At 39.9% G+C, this 23,306-nt stretch overlaps 2 protein-coding genes and 1 pseudogene across 3 annotated transcripts; all 3 read left to right on the top strand.

Annotated features, from left to right (window-relative positions):
• Positions 1-1,039: 1,039 nt before the first annotated feature.
• On the top strand, positions 1,040-1,999 carry LOC309808793 (olfactory receptor OR51C1-like; the record flags this gene model as incomplete). Its single annotated transcript, XM_082629372.1, has 1 exon — positions 1,040-1,999. The coding sequence occupies one exon, from the start codon at positions 1,040-1,042 to the stop codon at positions 1,997-1,999; it is 960 nt and encodes a 319-aa protein (XP_082485498.1).
• A 6,771-nt stretch (positions 2,000-8,770) lies between these two features.
• LOC309808530 (olfactory receptor 51E2) lies at positions 8,771-9,733 on the top strand (the record flags this gene model as incomplete). The annotated part of the gene is made up of 1 exon (XM_082628890.1): positions 8,771-9,733. The coding sequence occupies one exon, from the start codon at positions 8,771-8,773 to the stop codon at positions 9,731-9,733; it is 963 nt and encodes a 320-aa protein (XP_082485016.1).
• A 12,194-nt stretch (positions 9,734-21,927) lies between these two features.
• LOC309808534 (olfactory receptor 51I2-like) lies at positions 21,928-22,845 on the top strand (annotated as a pseudogene). The gene has a single exon. The product of its transcript is annotated as an olfactory receptor 51I2-like (transcript).
• Positions 22,846-23,306: the final 461 nt, after the last annotated feature.

The raw sequence follows: 23,306 nt of genomic DNA, 5'->3' as shown, positions 1-23,306 counted from the left end.
AAGTTCATTCTTGTAAGTACAAGCTCATTCAGACTCAACACTTTCACATATGCCATTCTAAAAGCCTTGGAATAATCTAATAAACTAATCTCTGTTTTCCCCAAGACCCCTTCTTCCAACTCATACAGACCCATTTACCCAGTCTGCAATTCTCTACTCAATGAAAAAAGAAATAAAATGTTTGCAACAAAGTTTTATATTCCCCTCCAAAGCAAAACAATAACATTCTATTAGGTGTCACCTGAGAAGTATGTCTTAACAAAATGGAGAAAATCTGTTCTTTGCTAGTGGAGAAAAGCTAGTCTTCAAGCAGACTGAAGAAAGAAATATATTTGAACACGGCAGCACATTATAACAAGTGGGGGCAGAGGCCTCTGTAGGTGATAGGTATGAGTTCTAACTCTACATCTCTCTCAAATGCAATTCCAGATGCTGTACTGCAAGAGTCACTTGAAAGGTTAGATACTGTAGGCACCTGCTCATGACTGCACTGATGCCTAAGCCATTTATTATCACTTCATATGTGTTGCATTATAAGTATCTCTTTCTCAATATTTTCTGGCTTCCTAAATTATCTGTAAGCTTCACTGCTTTCTGTTCTCATGGCCAATGTAATATTGCTGCTCCAAAATCCCAATCTATTTTTCTCTGATGCCAACTATACAGAAAAACATTCCAAAGAAGATGGAATATGATTGGCCAATCTTGGGTAAAGCGTCTTTTCTTAGCCCAGTCAAATTTGGCTGGAGGAAAAGATCACATAGTATAAACCTAGCTACCAGCAAAGGGCCCAAGGGAAGAAAAATCATGGGCTGGGGAAAATACAAAAAAAAAAAAGAGTACCTACTACAACAGTTGAAATCTTACAATTATTTTATCAATTTAAATGAGCCATTCATACTTACATAGTATATAGACATTCATCTGTGGTTAGTTTTTGGTTGAATAAAATTATTTGTAATTGGATTAATTTTTTAAATGTAGGGTTTTTTTGGTTATTCCAGAATTTCATCTTGGAATTCCGTACTTTTAATCCAGCATGTCAAACTTCCAGAATATCACATCCTCTTCTGTTATTTTCCTGCTAACTGGTGGTCCTGGGCCGGAAGCCTTCCACACCTGGATCTCCATTCCCTTCTGTTTTCTCTATGTAACAGCTCTCTCAGGAAACAGTCTGATTCTATTTGCCATTGTTACTCAGCCCAGCCTTCATGAGCCCATGTATTATTTCCTCTCCATGTTGTCCACCACTGACCTTGGCTTGTCCGTATACACTCTGGTCACCATGTTGGGTATATTCTGGTTCAATGTCAGGGAGATCAGCTTTACTGCCTGCTTGTCACAGATGTTCTTTGTTAAACTCTTCACTGTCATGGAATTGTCAGTGCTGTTGGCCATGGCTTTTGATCGTTTTGTCGCCATCTCTAATCCCATCAGGTATGCCACCATTTTAACTGACTCCAGAATAATTCAAATTGGAGTGGCAATTGTCATCAGGGGGACACTAACGCTGACACCAATGGTAGCAATTCTTATGAGACTGTCCTTCTGCCGCAGCCACGTGCTCCACTACTCTTACTGCTTCCACCCTCATGTGATGAAGCTCTCATGCATAGACACCAGGATCAACAATGCAGTTGGGCTGACTGCCATGACCTCTACTGTTGGTGTGGACTCAATTCTCATCCCCCTTTCTTATGTTTTGATCATTAAGACTACCCTCAGCATCACATCCCCAGAAGAGAAGAAGAAAGCCTTCATCACCTGGATCTCCCATATTGGGGCTATTGCTATTTTCTATATTCCATTGATCAGTCTCTCCTTTGTTCACAGATTTGGGAAACAAGCCCCAGCCTATGTACATACTATGATTGCTAACACCTACCTGCTGATCCCCCCGGTCATGAACCCCATCATCTATAGTGTGAAGACCAAACAGATACGCAGAGCTGTGATAAAAATTCTTCACCCCAAAGCACATAGAATCATAGAATTCTAGAGACAGTCTGTGTCAGGTCATATTATCAATAGAAAAGTAAATCTGGTGTTTGTTGAAGCTAAGTATGCAAATATTTAAAATCAAAGATGAAATATATTTAGAAAATCAGCTTGACTGACCTCTGTATTTTACAAATGAGGAGACAATAGACATAAGAATGGGAGGAATGAATGAACAGCCTGTCTATAATTTCTCCTCTAATCACTGCTTGTTCTAAAGAGTTTATCCTGCTTATGCTTGTTTATCCTGTGAGTAGACTTTCTCTTTTTACTTTAAACATTCACGGCAGTTAGAAAGACACAGTATGAAAATGTGACTCCTTTTTGAGAAATAGGTAGTATTTTCTAAGTGTAATAATAATTGTAACTAACATTTATTATTTCCTTTGACCAGTCATAATTCTGTTTTTTACATATATTAACACATTTGTATATTCAAAACAACATTATAAGGTAGTTACTTTTACTATCAATGGGAAAGTTGAAGCACAAAAATGTTAAGTAACTTACTTAAACAGCTAGTAAGTGACAAAACCATATTTCACATCCACATGCAAACTGACTCCAGGGTCCCCCCACTCTTAATTTTAATGCTGTATTGCTGTATATAATATAAACTATATATGTATTTATATATCTAGACTATATTTATATATAATATAAACATTTATGTATATAATATAAACAATATAATATACATTTATACATGAATTAATTAACTTGTACTGGGGGACATAATTTAGTCAAACAAACAAAAAACAAAACTCTGTTCTTTAGAAAATTTCAACCAATTTTTGGAAGAAAAGCCCAAAACAAAATCTTCAAACCTCACAAATGTATTTCTACCTGATGTTCTTTCCAAACTAAACATATTCTAAAATTTCTTTCTGCCCCAGCAGAAACTGAAAAGTGACTAGAATTGCAAAGGAATTACAACTTGTGTTATTTACTTAGAATTCTTTTAACTTGCAGCATATTTTTATGTAATGGCTTAATCCAGCAAGTTAATTATTTTTTCCAAGCTGGGTATATCCAATAATTCTAGAAATTTTAAAGTACATATTTCAATAATACATGGGTGTCACTCAATAATGGTGGGCCCTATAGCTGGTATCAGATCCAGCAAGGAAGTAGAGGTAGTCATTCATATCTATAGGGAATTTATAAAGTGACTACAGTACCGACTACTTAATAATTAGGATGATGTCAAAATCCTCAGCATATTTGACAATAATATTTTTAGTCTCAATTATTGCTAGTCTTTATCTTCCTGATCTTTGTATGTTGGAATGTCTCAGGACTTTGTTCTCAGACCTGTCTTATTCTTTGTTATATTCTCATTTTTGGTCATCTCATTCTAGCATCATGCCTTTAAATACCATCTATATGCTGGCAAATCCCAAATTAATATCTACAGTCCAGACTCATATCTAATTGCCTATGCATCACTATCTTCACTTGAACATCTAACAATCATCTTAGACTCATCATGTCCAAAACCATATCCTAATATTCACATCAAGGAAAAAACATTCTCAACCACAGTCTTCCATAACTCAGAAACTCTGCCTTTCAAGTTGCTGTGATAGAACACTTGGAGTTATTTCTGACACCTGTCTGTCTCTCCCATTCCACATCCAACCTTTTAGCAAATGCTGACAACTCTTTCTTCCAGGTATTCCAGATGTTGCTAACTGGAGTACAACTACTTTCTACTACCTCAACTGCTACCCCCATGATCCAAGCCATCATCATCTTGAACTTGAAATATTATAGTCTCCTGGTGGATCTTCCTTTAATCCACTTTTGCTTTACAGTACAGTAAAAGAAATTAAAAGTAAAATAATCCCCACCATAGTTAGGTGGATTATTTTAATACACAAGACAAAGCATGTCACTTCCTCTGCACAGCATGTTCCAGAAGCCCCCTGCCTTACCCAGGGAACATTCACAGTCATTATAATGTCTTGTAAGGATTTATGTGTTCTGGCTCCTTTCCATAATCTCAACTTCATCTCCAACTACTCTCCCCTTTATTTACCTTACTACACCCACACTAGCCACCAAATATTCCCTTAAACTCACCAAGCATGCTTCATCTTCAGACTTTGCACTTGCAGTTCTCCTTACTTGGGAGGTTCTTCCTCCAGATGCCCCTGTGGCTTACTGTCTCTCATCACGCAGGCTCTGCTCATGCGTCCCCTTACTACAGGGCCCTTTATATTATAAAAAATAATAATGACAACAACACCTCTCCCTCAATTCCTGCCTGATTTACTCTCTCTTCCTTACCTACCTTGTTTTAATTTCTAGCACTTTCACCCTCTCGCCAACATATTACATACCTGTTTATTTCTTGTCTAGTTTCCCCATTACAAGGTAAGTTCTTTGAGAATAAGAACTCTTTGTTTCATTTATGCTGTCTTCCAGACCCTGAAACAAGGCCTGCCAGATAGAAAAATCATAATATCTCTGGATGGCGTGGCTCCATTTACCTCTCAAGGTTCATTGCTTCCTCTCTATGCTCCAGGCACAACAAACAACTTGCATTTCCTTAGCCCTGATTGCTCTATCTCACTTTCAAGTCTTTGTACAAGCTGTCACCTCCACCTACAGCACCCTCACTCTCTCCCTTCTCCTGACTTAGAATAGAAGTGACTTTCCTTCAGAGATGTTTTCACGACTTCTCAAGTCTGTCTGGTGTCCTTTTGAGGTGCTCCTACAGCACCTTCCTCATGACATCCCTTTTTAGACTCTACTGTAACCATTCTCCCCACAGCAGACTCTGCCCACTTCTCAAGACCAGGGACCATGTCTTAGTCACCACTGGACATAAGTAAAAAAGTGCAGATGATGTGGACTTACAGACTGGATTTTTGCTTGTTTTTTTCCACATATGACATAAGATGGGTCATGGAGAAAGGGATGAGAGAAAGAGAAAGAGGGGCTTGGGCTAGAGTAGAAGGATGGGGTACCCAGAGTCCTAAACATGGGAAGGAGATGGAACTTCAGTCTTAAGAACTGGACAGTCAACATGTCCTCACTACTTCTACTGAGGTTTCTCCTCCAGCACACCTGCCACGCACTAACGTGTGAAAAGCCCCACTGTCCAACAATCCTAGAAACTTGTAAGTTTCCATTCCTAGGAAGTGAGTGTGTAATCTGGATACTTGGGGAATGGGTGTTGCAGAGTAAATATCATCTGTGACCCAAGTGAACAAGCTCACCATGAATTGGAGACTCCCCTAAAAGCCAGAACAGTGATGGAAACATGGCCACTGTTGCAGTTACTTGAACCCAGAGTCCAAGTGAAAATCCTGTAAGTTCTATAAGGCCCTATATTATCCAATTCCCCATTACCTCTCCGATTCTATCTGCCTACTATTCTTGCCCTGGTTCCTTCTGCTCAGGAACACTGGCCTACCAGATACATTCCCTTCTCAGGAACTTTACTTGCACTTTCTGTTCCTTCTTCCTAGAATGGTCTTCATCAAATATCTCCATAAATATATTTCTCACTCCCTCAGGCTTCTGAAATGTTTTCATTATGTGTGGCCTTCTGCACATAATGTTGTGCAGGAGCTTCATTTAAAATTTCAACTACCCCCTTGATATTTATCTGCTCCCTTCTTCCCTTTATTTTTCTCCATAAGACTACCTAACATCCTATTTCACTTTTTATATCAACTCCATTTATTGTCTGTCCCCTTAACCAGAATACTGCATGAGGGTGGGGATTTGTGTGTGTGGAGTCTATTTTTCTTATTACATTATAGGCCCCTGATAAATATTTGTTGAATGTGAATGAATAAAGAGTCAGAATACCTGGTTCTTAGACCAATATTATAATTCATTAACTATGTGATCTAAGCAAAGAGGCTTTATATCATGTATTCTTTATCTGTGACCCAGGTGCAATGACAAGTGGCTTCCCTACCTCAAGGTCTGTGTCATCAACTGAAAGAAAAGCTGGGAAAAGAAAAGCTCAAGAGGTGCACAACCTTATTTTGAATTATGGGACTACATTTTTGTGTACCCATCTCGGTAAAAAGGCTGTGAACTCCTAGAGCCCAAGGACCTAACTATATACCCACGTTGTGTCTAGAAAAGTAGCTGATGAGGAAAAGCACTAACCACTATGGCTTACTGGAGTTTGAGTTACTTGAAGGAGCGGAAATAGATTGTCTAGAGCCCTATACGTATAAGTGCAGGAGTCATGGCAGAGGCGGTAGGCCCCTGGTGATCGCCCTCCCACCCACCAGACTGAAACAGTGGAAAGCCTATGGGGGTGACACACAAGTGGCCATGGAGATATTGTCCCCTGTCTGGGCCCTCAGTCTATATTCCCCTATCCTGTCCCCATGGGCTTCATGGGCAGAGTTATAAATAAACCTGTGCTTGAAAGGAAAAGTCAGATTCAGCTGCATCTCAACAGGATTGTACCATATTCAAGTGAGTGCATCCTCACTGGGGTCAAGCAGACCAAGGTCCCTGCCATCCTGAGGGACCTTGAAGACCCCACAAACTGTCTCATGGCAGTTTTGGGAAGGGGAAGGGGAAGCCCTTGCATCTCACACATACCTTCATGGGCCAAGACGAAATGTTCCAGAGCATTAGCTGACATCCAGAAAAGCAAGTGAGTGTAAATGCAACAACCACATTCAGACCCAAATTGAAGCTGAAATTGGGTCTGGCCAGGGGTCACTTTAGGCAGAAAGCCAGAGCACATAAGAGGGAAACATGAGGTCTTCTGGGATAGGTAACTGGGGAGATGTGATGATGGCCCCAAGTCTTAGGCTGTTACCAGCAAAGCAGAAAAGGGGCCCTGCGGAGAGAAGAGTCAGGGAGGTATCTGACTCTGAGGCAAGCAGTGACCCTTCTGTCTGCCAGTGCTGATGCAGTAGCATCAGAGGCCCTGAGAAAGGGGAATGTGTTACTGTGCTCCCCTTGCTACCCTCCGTGCCTGTAAGCATCTGCATCTGAAAAAGGCTTTTCATTCTCTGAGAGCAACTGAGTGGGCCAAATCTGGGATCTAATATTTGCCAAGGAAGGTAGCTGTAATATCTTGGCACATGCTCTGAGAATGGAGAAGAACAAAGAGTAAACAGAGGTGTGGATTTTCTGACCTTTGAACCTTAGATCTGTTGTTCCTTGCTTGTCCAAGATGAGGATAATCCAATTTAAAATTTTAGTTTTCATTTTATCATATTATATTCTAAGACCCATGTTTTCCAAACTCTCTCCACTAAGGCCAAATAGAAGGGCATGTCCCAGTAGCAGAAAGGACCCAGGTTAGGAGTGAAGAAGAGTCCTGGGGGGGGTGAACAGGTTCACCTGAATACCACTGATGAAGACACCTGCAGAGTTTATTCTCAAGATTCAGAAACTCTTCTTGAAGCTAAGTCCTTAGCTCTTTAGAGACAATTAGCTCTAAATGCCAGGGCACCTAGGAAGCCTATCAGGGAAACAGTTTGAGGATAGGTCAGAGAACAGGGTGAGGCAGAACAACACTGGGCTTCCTAAAAAAGAAATGTCTCGCCTAACATAAATGGTCAGCAGAGGTTCCAAGAAAGATAAAGCTCTAGGAGTATTAGGACTCAATCAAGTTCTCTTTGTGGCAGTGAGAGTGGCCTTAGAGGTAGCTTTTAAGTGTGGAGGAACCCATCAGCCAGGAACAGAGAGAAGAGCCTTCACAGAGACCATGCCTGGCAGCTAGGATCCTGCCAGCACTTCCATCTCCCAGGAAGTCATTGGAGGGAGCTACTGCCTTTCATTTGATGACCCCAGATAAGTTTCCTTGTTACCTTAAGAGATTGATTTTGGCCTTCTTTTCCTAGTTTTTATTTTGTGTTTTTTTGTTTTTATTTTTATTTTTTAGCACAATTGTGTTTTTTTCCTCTTCCACTGGCCTTAGACCTGGGGACCTGGAATCCTGAAGATTTGCAAACAAAACAAAACCAAAAACCTCCCTATTCCCACTGTTTGGAACACCTTTTATTCCCTTCTCTGTCTGCTTAATTTTTACTCATGCTTCAAGACTAAACAGAAGGACCATCTTTTTTCAGGAAGGTTCCTCTGATCATGTATTTCACCCTCCCATGCATTAAATGCACATCTTTTGCTAACACTTATCCCAAGATTCTAATATTTGGGTTACTTGTCTATCTTTCACCCTAGACAGGGCATCTGAAGGGCAAAAGATGTCTTTGACTCTGTATCATCAGCATCTATCAAATAGCCTCCATATATAATAAGCCCTATAAGTAAATGCTTACAGAACCGATGAATGATTGAAGGGAAGGGAAGGGAAGGGTATGGAAAGAAAGGGTAAAAGGAAAACACAGCCTCTCAGGAAGAGTTACCTGGTAAGGTATCTCTTAACACCTAGCTGAGAAAAGGGCAGCCCAGTATGCGGACAGTGAGGGTATGGGCCAGGATGAGGAGTCCAGGGAACTTGCAAAGCATAGATTTTGAGATAAGCATTGTTCTCTCCAGTTTCCCTTTTACAAATGTAAATGGTCTTAGAGAGTAGTGAATGATAAATGAATTTGAGCTGTCACTTTCCCCTATGGCAGGAGGCTTCAAAGAGCCTTCTTATGAGAGAGCCCAAATGACTCGGAGAAGGAAGAGAGCGTAGGGGAGGGAGAGCTAAGGTGCATTCAGTTCCCAGGTCTCCAGGGCCAGCCTCTCTGCTTGTGCTCCTTATCCTAACAGGCTAGCAGGCTGCCAGTGTGACCTCACCTGCTCCAGTGCCCCCTTCTCCGTGCCAACTATGAGTGCCTGCAACTTCACACATACCACCTTTGTGCTTATTGGTATCCCAGGACTAGAAGAAGCTCATTTCTGGATCGGCTTCCCCCTGCTTTCTATGTATGCCGTGGCAGTGTTTGGAAACTGCATCGTGGTCTTCATCGTAAGGATGGAGTGTAGCCTGCACGTTCCCATGTACCTGTTTCTCTGCATGCTGGCAGCCATCGACCTGGCCTTGTCCACATCCACCATGCCCAAGATCCTAGCCCTCTTCTGGTTTGATTCCCGGGAGATTACCTTTGACGCCTGTATAACCCAGATGTTCTTTATTCATGCTCTCTCAGCCATTGAGTCCACCATCCTCCTGGCCATGGCTTTTGACCGTTATATAGCCATCTGCCACCCAATGCGCCATGCCGCAGTGCTCAACAATAGAGTGACAGCCCAGATCGGCTTGGTGGCCATGGCCCGTGGGTCCCTCTTTTTCATCCCACTGCCTCTGCTCATCAAACGGCTAGCCTTCTGCCAATCCAACGTGCTCTCACATTCCTATTGTGTGCACCAGGATGTAATGAAGTTGGCCTATGCAGACACATTGCCCAATGTGGTCTATGGTCTTACTGCCATTCTGGTGGTCATGGGTGTGGATGCCCTGTTCATCTCTTTGTCCTATTTTCTGATTCTACAAACAGTTCTGCAGCTGCCTTCCAAGTCAGAACGGGCCAAGGCCTTTGGAACCTGTGTGTCACACATTGGTGTGGTACTGGCCTTCTATGTGCCTCTCATTGGCCTCTCAGTGGTGCACCGCTTTGGAAACAGCCTTGATCCCACTGTGCATATTCTCATGGGTGATGTCTATCTACTTCTGCCTCCAGTGATCAATCCCATCATTTATGGTGCCAAGACCAAACAGATCAGAACTCGGGTGTTAGCTGTGTTTAAGATCAGCTGTGACAAGGACTTTCAGGCTGTGGGAGGCAGGTGACCCTAACCATGGCACTTTTATCCTTAATGGCTTGATATAATGATTTCCTAATGTTAGTTTAACCCTAGTTGCCCACAAAAACATCAGTGCTTTTCTCTGGTTGGCTTCCAAACACTTCCTCTGCTTGGGATGAAATTGTTGAGGCTACCGTAATCATTTTCCACAGGTAAAAATACTATTGACATCCTTATTATATAAAAAGCTTAAATAATAAAATAAATCAATAGTAAAAGAACATAAAGAAGAGTGAAAAAAAGTACAATTGTCTTTGAAACAAGGGAAAAATTGTTCTGACTAGTAATCCAAGAACCCTATAGTAAAACAATACGTAACATTTTTGCCGATTAAATTACAGTGTTTATTAATGAAAATTCACAATGAAAGAGTTTGTGTTGAAACACATATCCTCGAGCATCACAGCTGATGATGTAACTGGCAAAATATAGCAAGAACTTTTTAAAAGTTGCATGCTTTAGGGAATTCCCTGGGGGTCCAGTGGTTAAGACTCTGTGCTTCCACTGCAGGGGGCACAGGTTCAATCCCTGGTCAGGGAATTAAAGATCCCACATGCCGTGTGGAGTGATCAATAAATAAATAAATGTTACATGCTTTAATGCTGTAATCTCACTTTTGAAAATTTATTCTAATGAAATATCCCTACCTATGGGGCAGGTACTATTTTTGACCCCCGTTACCAGTGAAAGAAATGAGGTTTACATTAACAAGAAAACTAAGTCACACAGCTTGTGGGTGCTGTGCCATGATCTGAAATTAAATTTCATAACCAAATACAGTTATTTAATGTCCATGCTATATTGCTTCCTGTTTAACATTTGCCATTTATTTCCTCAGCTTGTGTAAATCCTGTTTTCTCTCTGCTGTGTGCCTTATGAGGTGAATGACTGTATCTGTATTGAGAGGTAACACTGACCTTGTTGTGAGCAACAGATCTAGGTTACTCTTCATGTTTTACAGTGACCCTTCATGTTCTACAGCCTGCTTCTTTCCAGATTAAGGGAGAATATATCTTCTCAATCATGTCTCCCCTTTTTTAAGTGTATTCTGTATCTGTCAAACATTTCCAATGTCTGAGTTTCAACTTAGGTATAAGATATTATAAATCTTATTTTAAATTTTGCTAAGTGTAACACTTATTTCTTTCATGTTTATAGAATCCCATAAACTCAGATTTGGAGATGTGAGAGGTTCCCTGGTTTTCTTTCACACCAGTGCAGAAATCTGAATGCATCTTTTCTCAAGATGAGCTATTCCCATTGTATACTTGAGAAGGTCTGATGAGAAGCTAAAATCTGAAGGCAATCATTGGGCCTATGTGTTCCCTCAGTAGCTTCACTGAACAAATCTTAGGTGGGGGATTACGGTGGATAAACCATGGGGGAGACTCCAACCTGTGAGCTCTTTCTTAGGAGGAAGGAACCTAGGACTCTTAACCTCTCTCCTGGAGAAGGGTCTTCCTAACTTATGTATCTGTGAGCATCCAATTGTGATTCCCTGTCCAGAGGCAGTAGGATAGGCTTCAAAGTCTTGCAGCTAATCAATGCAAAAAGACCAAGGCTGAGAGAAAGAGACAAAATGGAAGAAATGGATGATTTCCCTAAAGAAACAAAGGGGTGCTCATGTTCTGTAAAAGTGGAGATTCAGGTATTAGACCTCACCCCAAATAATGAGGTCAGGAGCCTCGTTTTATGAGATTGAACCACCTATGTCTCTCCTCACAACTTCCATCCTCTTTTATTTTCCTGTGCATTACTCTGCCTCGAATCATACCTTCCTGGTTATTGCCATATACCTAAGAGGATGACAATTTAATAAAGTATGTATCTCATGCTCCCAAATTCCTCCCTGTTCACTGCAATACAATTTATTCATAGTCTATTGCTGTCTCCCCTACCCCTCCTTCCGCCCTAAGATTTTTACTTTTTTCAAAGTAGTCCAATGTCTTATATTCATAGCAACACTATTCACAATAGCTAAAAATGTGGAAATAACCCAAGTGTTCTTCAACATATGAATGGATAAACAAAATTAGTATATACATATAATGGAATATTATTCAGCCATATAAAGAACAAAATAATGATACGTTCTACAACATGGATGAATCCTGAGAACATGATGCTAAGTGAAGCAAGCTAGACACAAAACAACAAATATAGTATGATTCCACTTATATAAGGTACTAAAAATTCATTGAGACAGAAAGTAGAATAGAGGTTACCAGGGACTAGGGGGAAGGGAGAATGAGGGGTTATTTTTTAATGGGTACTAAGTTTGGGATGATGAAAAAGTTCTAGAAATGGATAGTGCTAATGGTTGCACAACAGTGTGAATATACTTAATCTCACTGTATTGTACACCTAAAAAAATTTGGTAGAATGGTACATTTTATGTATGTTTTGCTATGATAAATAATTACCAAAGAAAGAATATAAAACATATCACCATCAATTTAATAACAAGAACATATTGAAGTGATTGCATTTTGGATACACTGGGTTAAAGGAAATATATTATTAAGGTTTTTTAAAAAAAGTATCCCAAAGAGGAAGATACTTAATCCCCATATTGAGAGGAGGACAAATCCTTGGGATGAGATTTAGGAGCTCAGAACCCCTCTTCTGCCACTAAGTGGTGACCTTGTCTAAATCACATCACATCTCTTTGAACGAAGTTTGTAAACTTGATGATTAAATTAGATAAACTCTAAATCCCATCTCTATTCTAAATATTATGTGCTCTGAGCATTAAGAAGCCAGGAACAATTCTAAAGGTACTGCAAATCTGAAGCTCTCCAGGATCTCCTTGGGAACTGCTTTCTGACCTACGTAAGAAAACTAGCCCCCTTCCCTGAGGCCACACATGCTATTTACCCAAACACAGTATTTATCAACTTGATCTCCTACTCCCCGATTCTGCCAATTATAGCTCTTTCCAAAAATCAAAACTTCTCTCAAAGACTGAGGCTTTTCCACCCAGGAGATATTCACGGGCTCTCTGAAAGGAAGGCCCGTCCAACAGAGAGAGCAAACCATTCTGACTCATCAAGTCAATTCACTCCTTGTGAGGTTCGTTTCCCTCTTCTGTTTATTAGGAGCAATAATAGAATCGACCACTCAGTGTTTTTGTGAGGATTATGTGCAATTATCCAGCACAACGTAATAGTGCAATATTTAATACATAGTATAAACTCAATAAATACTTATTATTATTATTATCTTCATCATCAGGGAGGAGGTAGATAATAATTCCTGCCTCTCAGGGACATTGAGAGGATAGAAATGTGGGTTTCTGCCTTTGGCAAGCAAGACACACAGATTTTTTTTAAACACTCATCTGATCACATTAGCCTGGGAGTTTGGAGTTTAGGACCTGGGCCTTTTTCCTCTCTTTCTCTTATACCAGTACCAGGACTAAGATTGGGAGATGGGATAAAGGAAGGGAATGTAGTAGATAGGGGAGGTGGGACTTACATGGGATTCAAATTGGATTGAAATGACTGATTTTATGCACTACAGGAGGAAGATCAACAGAAAGGCCATAGTTTTCAAAGTTGTCCCTGGAAAATGTGATTGCATCCTAGAAGGTGACAAACTAAAGAGGGGTTATGACCATTGTTTATTGCTTGTTCACACAGACCAGGGTCCTGGAAGAGTGTTTGCATTTTGTTTCCCAATGACCTGGAAAGGCTTCCAGGAGGAGGGCCTCTGGGTGCTTGGGGAGCTGAGTCAACTCGTAGAGGTAGTTGCAGGCAGCCCCTGCCATGTGAGACCTCCAGGTCTCAGGCAAGTGTTCACTGTAGTGAGAGTATCTTTCCCAGTGAAAAAGGGTCTCCAGGGACTGAGGACCATAAAAGCACTGCCTTGTTCCCAGCCATGTTTATGTTGGCCTGGACAGTGGACAGCACCAGTTTAGGTAGCCAAATCCCCATGAGAGCCAAAGTGTCTGAGGTTGCCCCGTAAGCAGGACAACTCCCATCACTCCACAGTAATTACATGTAGCCCCCATCTCTGAGCAGCACATCACTTATCCCACACTGGACTGACAAGAAATAAGGACAGAACATAAGTTTGTTTTTTTGTTTTGGGGGATAGAGATTTCCTCAGGCTTTTTTTATTATTAGAAGAAAAGATTTACTCTCAATACACATTTAAGACCAGAGATTACCAGAATCAACATATCTGAGATTCTTTCCAATGATGATCACCACGAATTCTCCCAACTGATGCCAGAATTCATGCCCAATGCCTATTTTTTAATGTTATTTAACGTTAAACATTCGAGGATAACTTACAATGTTCTAGGCTCTGTAAAAAAAATGAACAGGATACAAAAATAAACAATAGTGGATATTGTAGTGTATGTCAGATATTATCCAAAAGAAAAGGGATAACAAATGTTGGCAAGGACGTAGAAAAAAAGGAACATTTGTGCACTGTTAGTAGGACTGTAAATTGGTGCAGCCACTATGGAAAACAGTATGGAGATTACTCAAGAAATTAAAAATAAACATGCCATAAGCAATCATTACCTCAAAGAGATATCTGCACTCATGTATTGATTGCAGCATTATTCACAATAGCCAATGTATGGAAACAACCTAAGTGTCTGTCAGTGGATGACTGGATAGAGAAAATGTGATATACATGTATATTACATATACATATTATATATATATATATATATATATATATATATATATATATATATATATATATATATATATATAATATATGGAATGTTACTCAGCCTTTAAAAAGAAGGAAATCCTGACATTTGTGACAAGATGGATGAAACTGGAAGGAATTATGCTAAATGAAATAATTCAGACAGAGATAGACAAATAGGGCATATTATCACTTATATGTGGAATCAAGAAGAAAAAAAGTCAAGCTCAAAGAAACAGAGAGTAGAAAGGTGGTTGTCAGAGGCTGGGGTAGGGGAGGGGCAAATAGGGAAACATTGGTAAAAGAATACAAACTCTTAGTTATAAGGTGAGTAAGTTCTGAGGATCTAATGTATAACATGATGACTGTAGTCAATAATACTATATTGTGTAATTGAAAATTGCTAAGAAAGTATAGCTTAAGTGTTCTCAGCAGAAAAAAAATTGATATTTGAGTTAATTTGTTAATTAACTGAATGGTGGGAATCCAATTCTTTCACAATGTATATGTATATATAATCATCACATTGTACATTTTAAATATATTGCAGTTTTATTTGTTAATTATATCTCAATACATTAATAAATTAACTCAAAGTCAATCACTGACCTAAATGTAAAATTTTTTAGATGTATGCATAAACCTGTAAAACTCTTAGAAAAACATAAAAGAAAATCTTCAGGATTTAGGGCAAAGCCTTCTTAGTCTTGACACCAAAAACATAATTCATTTAAGGAAAAACTGATAAATTAAGCTTCAGTAAAAATAAAAATTGCTGTTATGTCAAAGACTCAGTTAAAAGGATAGAAAGACACTATATGGAGTGTGAGAATATGTATGTAAATTACATATCCAAAAAAGGCCTAGTATCTAGAATATAAAAAACTCTGAAAATTCAACTAGAAAAAAACTAATTAAAAATTGGCAAAAAACATAAAGTGATATTTCATGGGAAAAGATACATAGATGCAAATAAACACAAGAAAAGGGGTTCAAAGTTATTAGCCAGTAGGAAATGAAAATTAAAACCATGGTTAGATAGCAATACACATCTGCTAGAATGGCTAACTGTTTTTACAAATATGAAAACATCAAATGCTAGCAAGGATGTGGGGAAATTGGATACTTAATTCATTGCTGATGAAATGTGAAATAGTATAGCCAGCCATTCTGAAAAACATTTTGGTAGTTTCTAAAAAACTAAACATGCAACTGATATATGGCTGAGCATTTGCACTCTGGTATTGATCTCACAGAAATGAATTATTTGCACTGAAAGCTTGTACACAAATGTTTATAGTAACTTTAAAATAATAGCCAAAAACTGGAAACAACACATATGTTCTTCAACAGATGAATGGTTAAGCAGACAGTTTAACATGCCCTACAATATTGTTCCGCATTTAAAAAGAATAAACTATTGAAGATGATGGAGTAGGAAGAAGACCTTGAGCTTTCTTCCTCCCACGGGTAGACCAAAATTACAACTATTTACAGAGCAACTATTTACGAGAATGACCTGAGGACTAGCAGAAAAGATTTTCCACAACTAAAGATATAAAGAAGAAACCGCAATAAGATGGGTAGGAGGGGCAGAGACAGTGTAGTCAAGACTCACATCCCTGGGAAGGCAATGCACAAACAGAAGGATAATCACAATAGAGGTTCTCGCCAAGAAAAAAAATATCCAAGTCCTACATCAGGCTCTCCAGTTCTGGGGTCTTGTATCAGAAAGATGAAACCCTGGAACATCTGGCTTTGAAGGCCAGTGGGATTTGCCTATGAGAGAGGTAGAGGGCTGTAGGAGACAGAGACTCTGCTCTTAAAGAACACACACAAAATCCCCATGCTCTGAGTCCCAGCAGAAATTAAGGAAATAATCCCACTTACAATTACATCAAAAAAATAAAATAACCTAGGAATCAATCTAACCAAGGAAGTATAGTAACAGACCTTTACTTGGAAAACTATAAGACTGATGAAAGAAATTGAAGATGACAAACAAATGGAGATATATGTGTTCATGAATTGGAAGAATTAATATTGTTAAGATGGCTATACTATCAAAGGCAACTTACAGATTCAACACAATTCCTATCAAAATGCCGGTGGCATTTTTCATAGTACTAGAACAAATAATTCTAAAATTTGTATGGAAACACAAAAAAGACCCCCAATAACTAAAAGAATCTTGAGAAAGAAGAACAAACCTGGCAGTATCACAAGTCCTAGTTTCAAACTATACTACAAAGCTACAGTAATCAAAACAGTATGGTACCAGCACAAAAACAGACACATAGATCATAGAACAAAATAGAGAGCTCAGAAATAAATCCACACTTAAATGGGCAGTTAACCTATGACAAAGGAGGCAAGACTATACAATGGAGAAAAGACAGCCTCTTCAATAAATGGTGTTGGGAAAACTGGACAACTATATGCAAAAGAATCATACTGGACTACTTTCTCATACCATATACAAAAATAAACTCAAAATGGATTAAAGACTTAAGTGTAAGACTTAAAACTATAAAATGTCTAGAAGAAACATAGGCAGTACACTCTTTGACATAAGTCTTAGGAATAATTTTTGGATATGTCTTTTCAGTCAAGGGCAACAAAAACAAAAATAAACAAATAAAACTACATCAAACTAAAAAGCTTTCCTTTGTACATCAGAGGAAACTATCAACAAACCCAAAAGGCAGTCTACTTAATGGTGAGAAGATATTTGCAAATGATGTAACTGATAATGGGCTAATATCCAAAAATATACAAAGAACTCATACACTCAACATAAAAACAAACAAACAAACATTAAAAAATGGGCAGGGAACCTGAATAAACAATTTTCAAAAGAAATACAGATGGTCAACAGACACACGAAAAGATGCTCAACATCACTAATAATCAGGGAAAAGCAAATCAAAACCACAAAGAGCTACCACTTAACACCAGTCAGAATGGCTATCAACAAAAACAACAAATAACAACTGTTGACAAAGATGTGTAGAAAAGGGAACCCTCTTGCACTGTTTGTGGGAATGTAAATTGGTGCAGCCACTATGGAAAACAGTATGGGAGTTACTCAAAAAATTAAAATTAAAACTACCAAATGGTCCAGCAATTCCACTTCTGTGTTTTTATTCTGAAGAAAACAAAAACACTAATTTGAAAAGATGTATGCACCCTTATGTTCATTGCTGCATTATTTACAATAACCAAGACATGGAAGCAGCCTAAGTGTCTATTGATAAATGAATGGATAAAGAAGATGTGGTATATATATATATATATACAATGGATATTACTCAGCCATAAAAAAGAACGAAGTCTTGCCATTTGCAATAACATGGATGGACCTGGAGGATATCATGCTAAGTGAAATAGTCATACAGAAAAAGACAAATACTATATAACTTCACTTATATGTGAAATCTAAAAAACAAAACAAACAAACAGAAACAGAGTCATAGATACAGAGAACAAACTGGTGCTGGCCAGAGTGGAGAGGTGTGGAGGGATGAGTGAAATAAGTAAGAGAGATTAAGAGGTATAAACTTCTAGTTATAAAATAAGTAAGCCAGGCTTCCCTGGTGGCGCAGTGGTTGAGAGTCCGCCTGCCGATGCAGGGGACACGGGTTCGTGCCCCCGTCCGGGAAGATCCCACATGCCGTGGAGCGGCTGGGCCCGTGAGCCATGGCCACTGAGCCTGCGCATCCGGAATGTCTGCTCCACAACGGGAGAGGCCACAACAGTGAGAGGCCCGCGTACCGAAAAAATAAATAAATAAATAAATAAGCCATGAGGATGTCATGCACAGCATAGGGAATATAGTCAGTAATACTGCAATAGCAGATGGTAACTAGATTTATCATGGTGATCATTTTGTGATTATAAAAATATCGAATCACTATGTCAGACATCTGAAACTAATACAATATTGTAAATCAATTATGCTTCAATTTTAAAAAGGCATGAACTATTAATACATGGAATAAGCTGGTTAAATCGCCAGATAATTATGCTGAGTGGGAAAAAAATCCCAAAAGATTATATACTGTATCACTTCATTTATATAACAGTCTTGCAGTGACAAAATTATAGAGATAAAGAACACACTAGTGATTGCTAGGGATTAAAAAGGGGATGGTGAAGGAGGGAAGTGGGAGTGGCCATAAAAGAAAAAAATGAGGGAGCCTTGTGACGTTGGAAATTTTAAGTACCATGACTGTAGCAATGTCGATACCCTTATTTTGATATTGTACTATTGTTTTGCAAGATACTAATTTTGGGGGAATTGAGTGAAGGATACATGGGATCTCTGTATTAAGTCTTACAACTGCTTATGAATCTACAACTGCTCAAAAAGATTTTTTTTTTTAAATCTTGAAGTGTCTCAGGTTCTGCTATGGCATTCAGAATTTTTTGCTGTAAGTGACTGGCAGCCGACAAAGAAGTGGTTAAAAGGATGGAGATGGGGTTGACATGAAACACACATGCTTTAGAATGGTCTCTCTGGCAAGGTGTGGCTGTAGGAGTGGAAGCAGGTAAAAGAGCAGATGGGCTGGGCAAGACTCTTAGAGATGGCACACTTGATGGCCTTTGTTTCTCACTGTGAAGTTAAGAACAGTAACAAATTAGCTACTGAGAGTAAGATGGCAGGTTGGATAAACAGCTTGAGAAGAATGGTGACAATTTAAAAACTGAAAGGAAAATTATGGAGTACTGCTAAAGTCTCAGCTCAGGTCAATGACCATGACTTTGCTTGGATGTAAGATTTCAAAGTTAAATAATTTTTCCTAAGTTTACTGATCACCTCTGGAGGAGAAAGGGAGACAGCCTGGGCCCAGTTCAGATGGGAGAGTGCAGCTAAAATCAAAGAGGAGAAAAGTCAAATGTGTTCATAGAAAGCAGCTCCAGGTAAATGACTGTAATCCACATTGATATAGGATAAAGCTGAGGTCAGAGCTATTTTAGAGTAGAGCTCTCAAAAAAATGAGAAAGAAGGGACATAGGACTTGGATGAGGTGAGAAACTGAGCAAGAAACAGAGAAGAACTTGAACCAATTCTATCTTTCTTTCTTTCTTTCTTTCTTTTTCTTTCTTTCTTTCTTTCTTTCTTTCTTTCTTTCTGGCTGCGTTGGGTCTTTGTTGCTGCGCGTGGACTTCTCATTGCAGTGGATTCTCTTGTTGCAGAGCACGGGTTCTAGGCACATGGGCTTCAGTAACTGTGACTCGAAGGCTCTAGAGCTCAGGCTCAGTAGTTGTGGCACATGGGCTTAGTTGCTCTGTGGCATGTGGGATCTTCCCGGACCAGGGCTCGAACCTGTGTCCCCTGCATTGGTAGGCGGATTCTTAACCACGGTGCCACCAGGGAAGCGCTGAACCAGTTCTTAATGGCTCTGCAGTTCATATACTTTCCACTAAGTTCCCTCCTTTTTGAACCTGTTGGATTCAGCAGGTCAGCCCCAGGATAGGAGTGAGGGCAGAGTCTGTGCTAGCCCCAGTCTGGAGCTACAAGCCTAGATTCTTGGAGTCTGTCCCAGAATGAGACCCAAGAGTTTAGAACAGGGTCTGTGGGCCTTTCAAAAGTCTGCCCTCTCCCCACTTGCTCTAGGAAGGCCTCCCTGATTCCCTCTGCCGGGGTTAGGCCAACACTACTAGGCTCTCAACACATCACTCCATAGCCCCCACCCTCTACAAAAACTGGCTGCTCCTGCCAGATTCATCCTGGGGCCTGGCTAAGAGGACACTGTCTTCAGGAATATTGTCTTGTAAGGATTTCAAATGCAAATAGGCTGTTGAAGCAGATAGTCTTTGAAGATCATTTAAACTTGGTGGGATATTGTAGAATCTATGAGTCTGTCTCATTTTCCCCCTTATTGTTTGGTTCCTCCAACCACTTCCTTGTTCCAAAAGCTAGCCCAAACTTGTTCACTCCTCAGGGACCTGAGTGGAGTGACTCCTCTGTGGCTCAAGCCTGGCCTTCCCTGGAGATAAGCACTGCAGCTAAACATCCCAAAGACATCCTGGGCTCTTGCAGGATGTGGAGTGGCAGAACAGCTGGGGACAACAGCCAGGTTGAGTAACCTGGACCCTCAACACACCCTCTTCTCCACTTCCAGGATGGGTGGCCACCAGCACCTCATCCTCCACCATCCAGGTGGAGGTAACAGTGGGAAAGGTCTGGAAGTCAGGCAGAAGAAAGAGAAATAACCAGTCTTGAACAATAGGAGACAGTAGTGCCATCTTGAGAAGAGGGGCTGAAGGAGGCTACCTTCCTGAGGGTCAGGAAGCTTACAACTCAGAGAAGAAGTGGAATCCCAGTCCACATTTCCAGGGAGAGCTGTCCCTCGTAGTATCTGCAGAGAGAGAGTAGATGAGGGGAAGTGTCAAGTTCTCTCGGCATCTGGTATTCATTTTCCTTATTTATTATCAACCCATTTTATACTCTAATGTCAAAAAAATTAATTTGGTTCATGATTTCTTTATTTCAAAAATTTTTATAAAGAATTTTCCTCTCTCTTTTGAATAATTCCTTATCTCAAAGAGTATTTTTACATATCTTTAACTTATTTTATCCCTTATAATTATTTACAAAATATGTCTGCACAAGTTCTGTGTTGGAACTTCTCTGTTTATTTATTTTTGAATGGAATGAATTCCATCAGGTTTTGATGTGCTTAGAAATAGTGTCTGAGAGAGAAGGGATGGAGGACTCCAGAACTACACTGTCAGCAACTTTACTTTATTTTCTTTAAAAGGCTTCTACCAGAATATGCACAGTCCTCTGATCCAGAGGGATAATGCTTGTGACTCTCTTAAAATAAAGAAAAAAAGAGAGGTCAGTCCTATTTTCAGAGTGAGTTGATTTTGTTGGCTAGATATGACATAACTGTAGACCCCAGGATTCAGACTAAAGCCCCTTGTAGTTCTCTGACCTATTTTTGGTGGATTTTTCATCTCTGCTAAAAGATATTTGTGAGGCTGTTTCCCTTACATTCTTTTATTAACCTACCTTTAAAGAGTTTTTTGTTTGCTTATTTACTTGTTTTGTTTTGTATTGAGGTTTAAAAGAAAATCCAAGAAAAACAGTTATAATAAACCCATGCTGTCAACCCTTCAGGCTTCCACAGTATGTTTGCAATTTATTTCCATGAGGTCACTGCTTCTTGTTTAAAAATAGAGCATTTTTTATTAGACTCTTTACGATCATCTCACATTTTTAAAGAAAGCACTGCTTTCTTCAATATGTGAAGAGATCAGCATTTCACGTATGAAATGCTATTTTTGTAGTCAGTGGGTTTAAATTATACTTATTCTCTAGTTTGCTTTTAGATGGAGTACATTTTTCAATCTCTTTCACATTTCATATTTGCTGTTGTGTGTGAACCCATGTCACCTAGTATCAGAGCTGATGTTTTTCCAATGTTTTTGTCTTGTCTTATTTTTCTGCCCAGATTGAAGAGGTCTCCTCTCTCTGAAGAACTCATCTGTGCCCCAAGGATGCTCCCTTCCCAGTCCTTTGCCAACATCTCCTTCTTCCAGCCACCTGCTTTCCTAATGATTGGCATCAGGGCTGGAGGCCATTCATGGCTGGATCTCCATCCCCTTCTCCCCCATGTACACTGTGGCCCTCACTGGAAACTACCTGATCCTCTTGGCTGTGAGGAGGACCCCCAACCTGCACCAGCCCATGTACTACTTCCTGTCCATACTGGTGGTCACCGTTGTGGGCCTCACCTTGTCCACAATGCCCACCACCCTGGCTGTACTCTCGTTTGACCATTAGCTCATTGGCTTCAATGCCTGCTTGGTCCAAATGTTCTTCCTCCACTCTTTCTCCATGGTGGAGTCCTCATTCCTCCTGGCCATGTCATTTGACCGGTTTGTGGCCATCTCTAACCCGCTGCACTATGCAGCTCTCCTCACAATCAATGTCATCATCAGGATGGGGCTGGTCATTGTGACCCGTGCTACCTTGCGCAAAACTTCTGCCCTGGCAATAACATCCTGTCTCACTCATTCTTTTTCCATCCTGATGTGATGAGAAGAGCCTGTGCTGACATCACCATAAACATCCTTTATGGGTTCTATGTGGTACTGTCCCCAGGGGGCATAGATTCTCTGCTCATTGCCCTGTCCTACACTCTCATCCTGCCCATGGTCCTGGGGCTGGCCACTCCCAGGGAGCTCATCGGGCCCTCAACACCTGTGTCTCCCATATCTTGGCCATCTTTGTCTTCTTTATTCCAGGTATCACCATGTCCATGATCTACTGTTTTGCCCCCCATTGTACATGCCCTTGTTGCCTATGTGTATCTGTTGGTGCCCCCTGTGCTCAACCCCATCATCTACAGTGTCAAGTCCAAGCCCATCAGGGAGGCCATGCTCAGGGTCCTGAGGGGGAAAGACCAAGGCTGATGTAATTATGAAATATCGCAGGATCTGGGTACCATAAAAGACACTTTCTATAGCCTCATAGGAACCTGCTACCCTCAGCAAACACTGAAAATTCTTAGTCTATGCTAATACAGTGGGAAGACCATCAGGCTTCTTCATGATACAAATGGATGTTCACCATTTACTTTGTACTAGAAGCAGTGCTGAGGATTAAAGACTGAGAAATATATTAAATATGGTCATTTCTTTATAGAAACTCACAATCTTGTGCCAGGATAAAGGCACGTAAATACAGAATTAGATTGTAGACTTATACATACCATAATAAAGTTCAGTGCAAGAGATTACTAGGGACTGCAAATCCGTTCTTTCCAGAACTGTCCTGGGAAGATCGGACAAACCTCTACAAAGGGGAGAATGTTTTTATTTCATCTTGAAAAAATATATAGGGTTTTTCTAGGCAAATTATGAATTAACAAAGA

This window comes from Mesoplodon mirus (assembly GCF_964341445.2).
Source record: "Mesoplodon mirus genome assembly, chromosome: 7".
Lineage (NCBI taxonomy): Eukaryota > Metazoa > Chordata > Mammalia > Artiodactyla > Ziphiidae > Mesoplodon > Mesoplodon mirus.
Note: the sequence above shows the minus strand (reverse complement) of the source record. Positions and strands in the feature narration are given on the sequence as shown.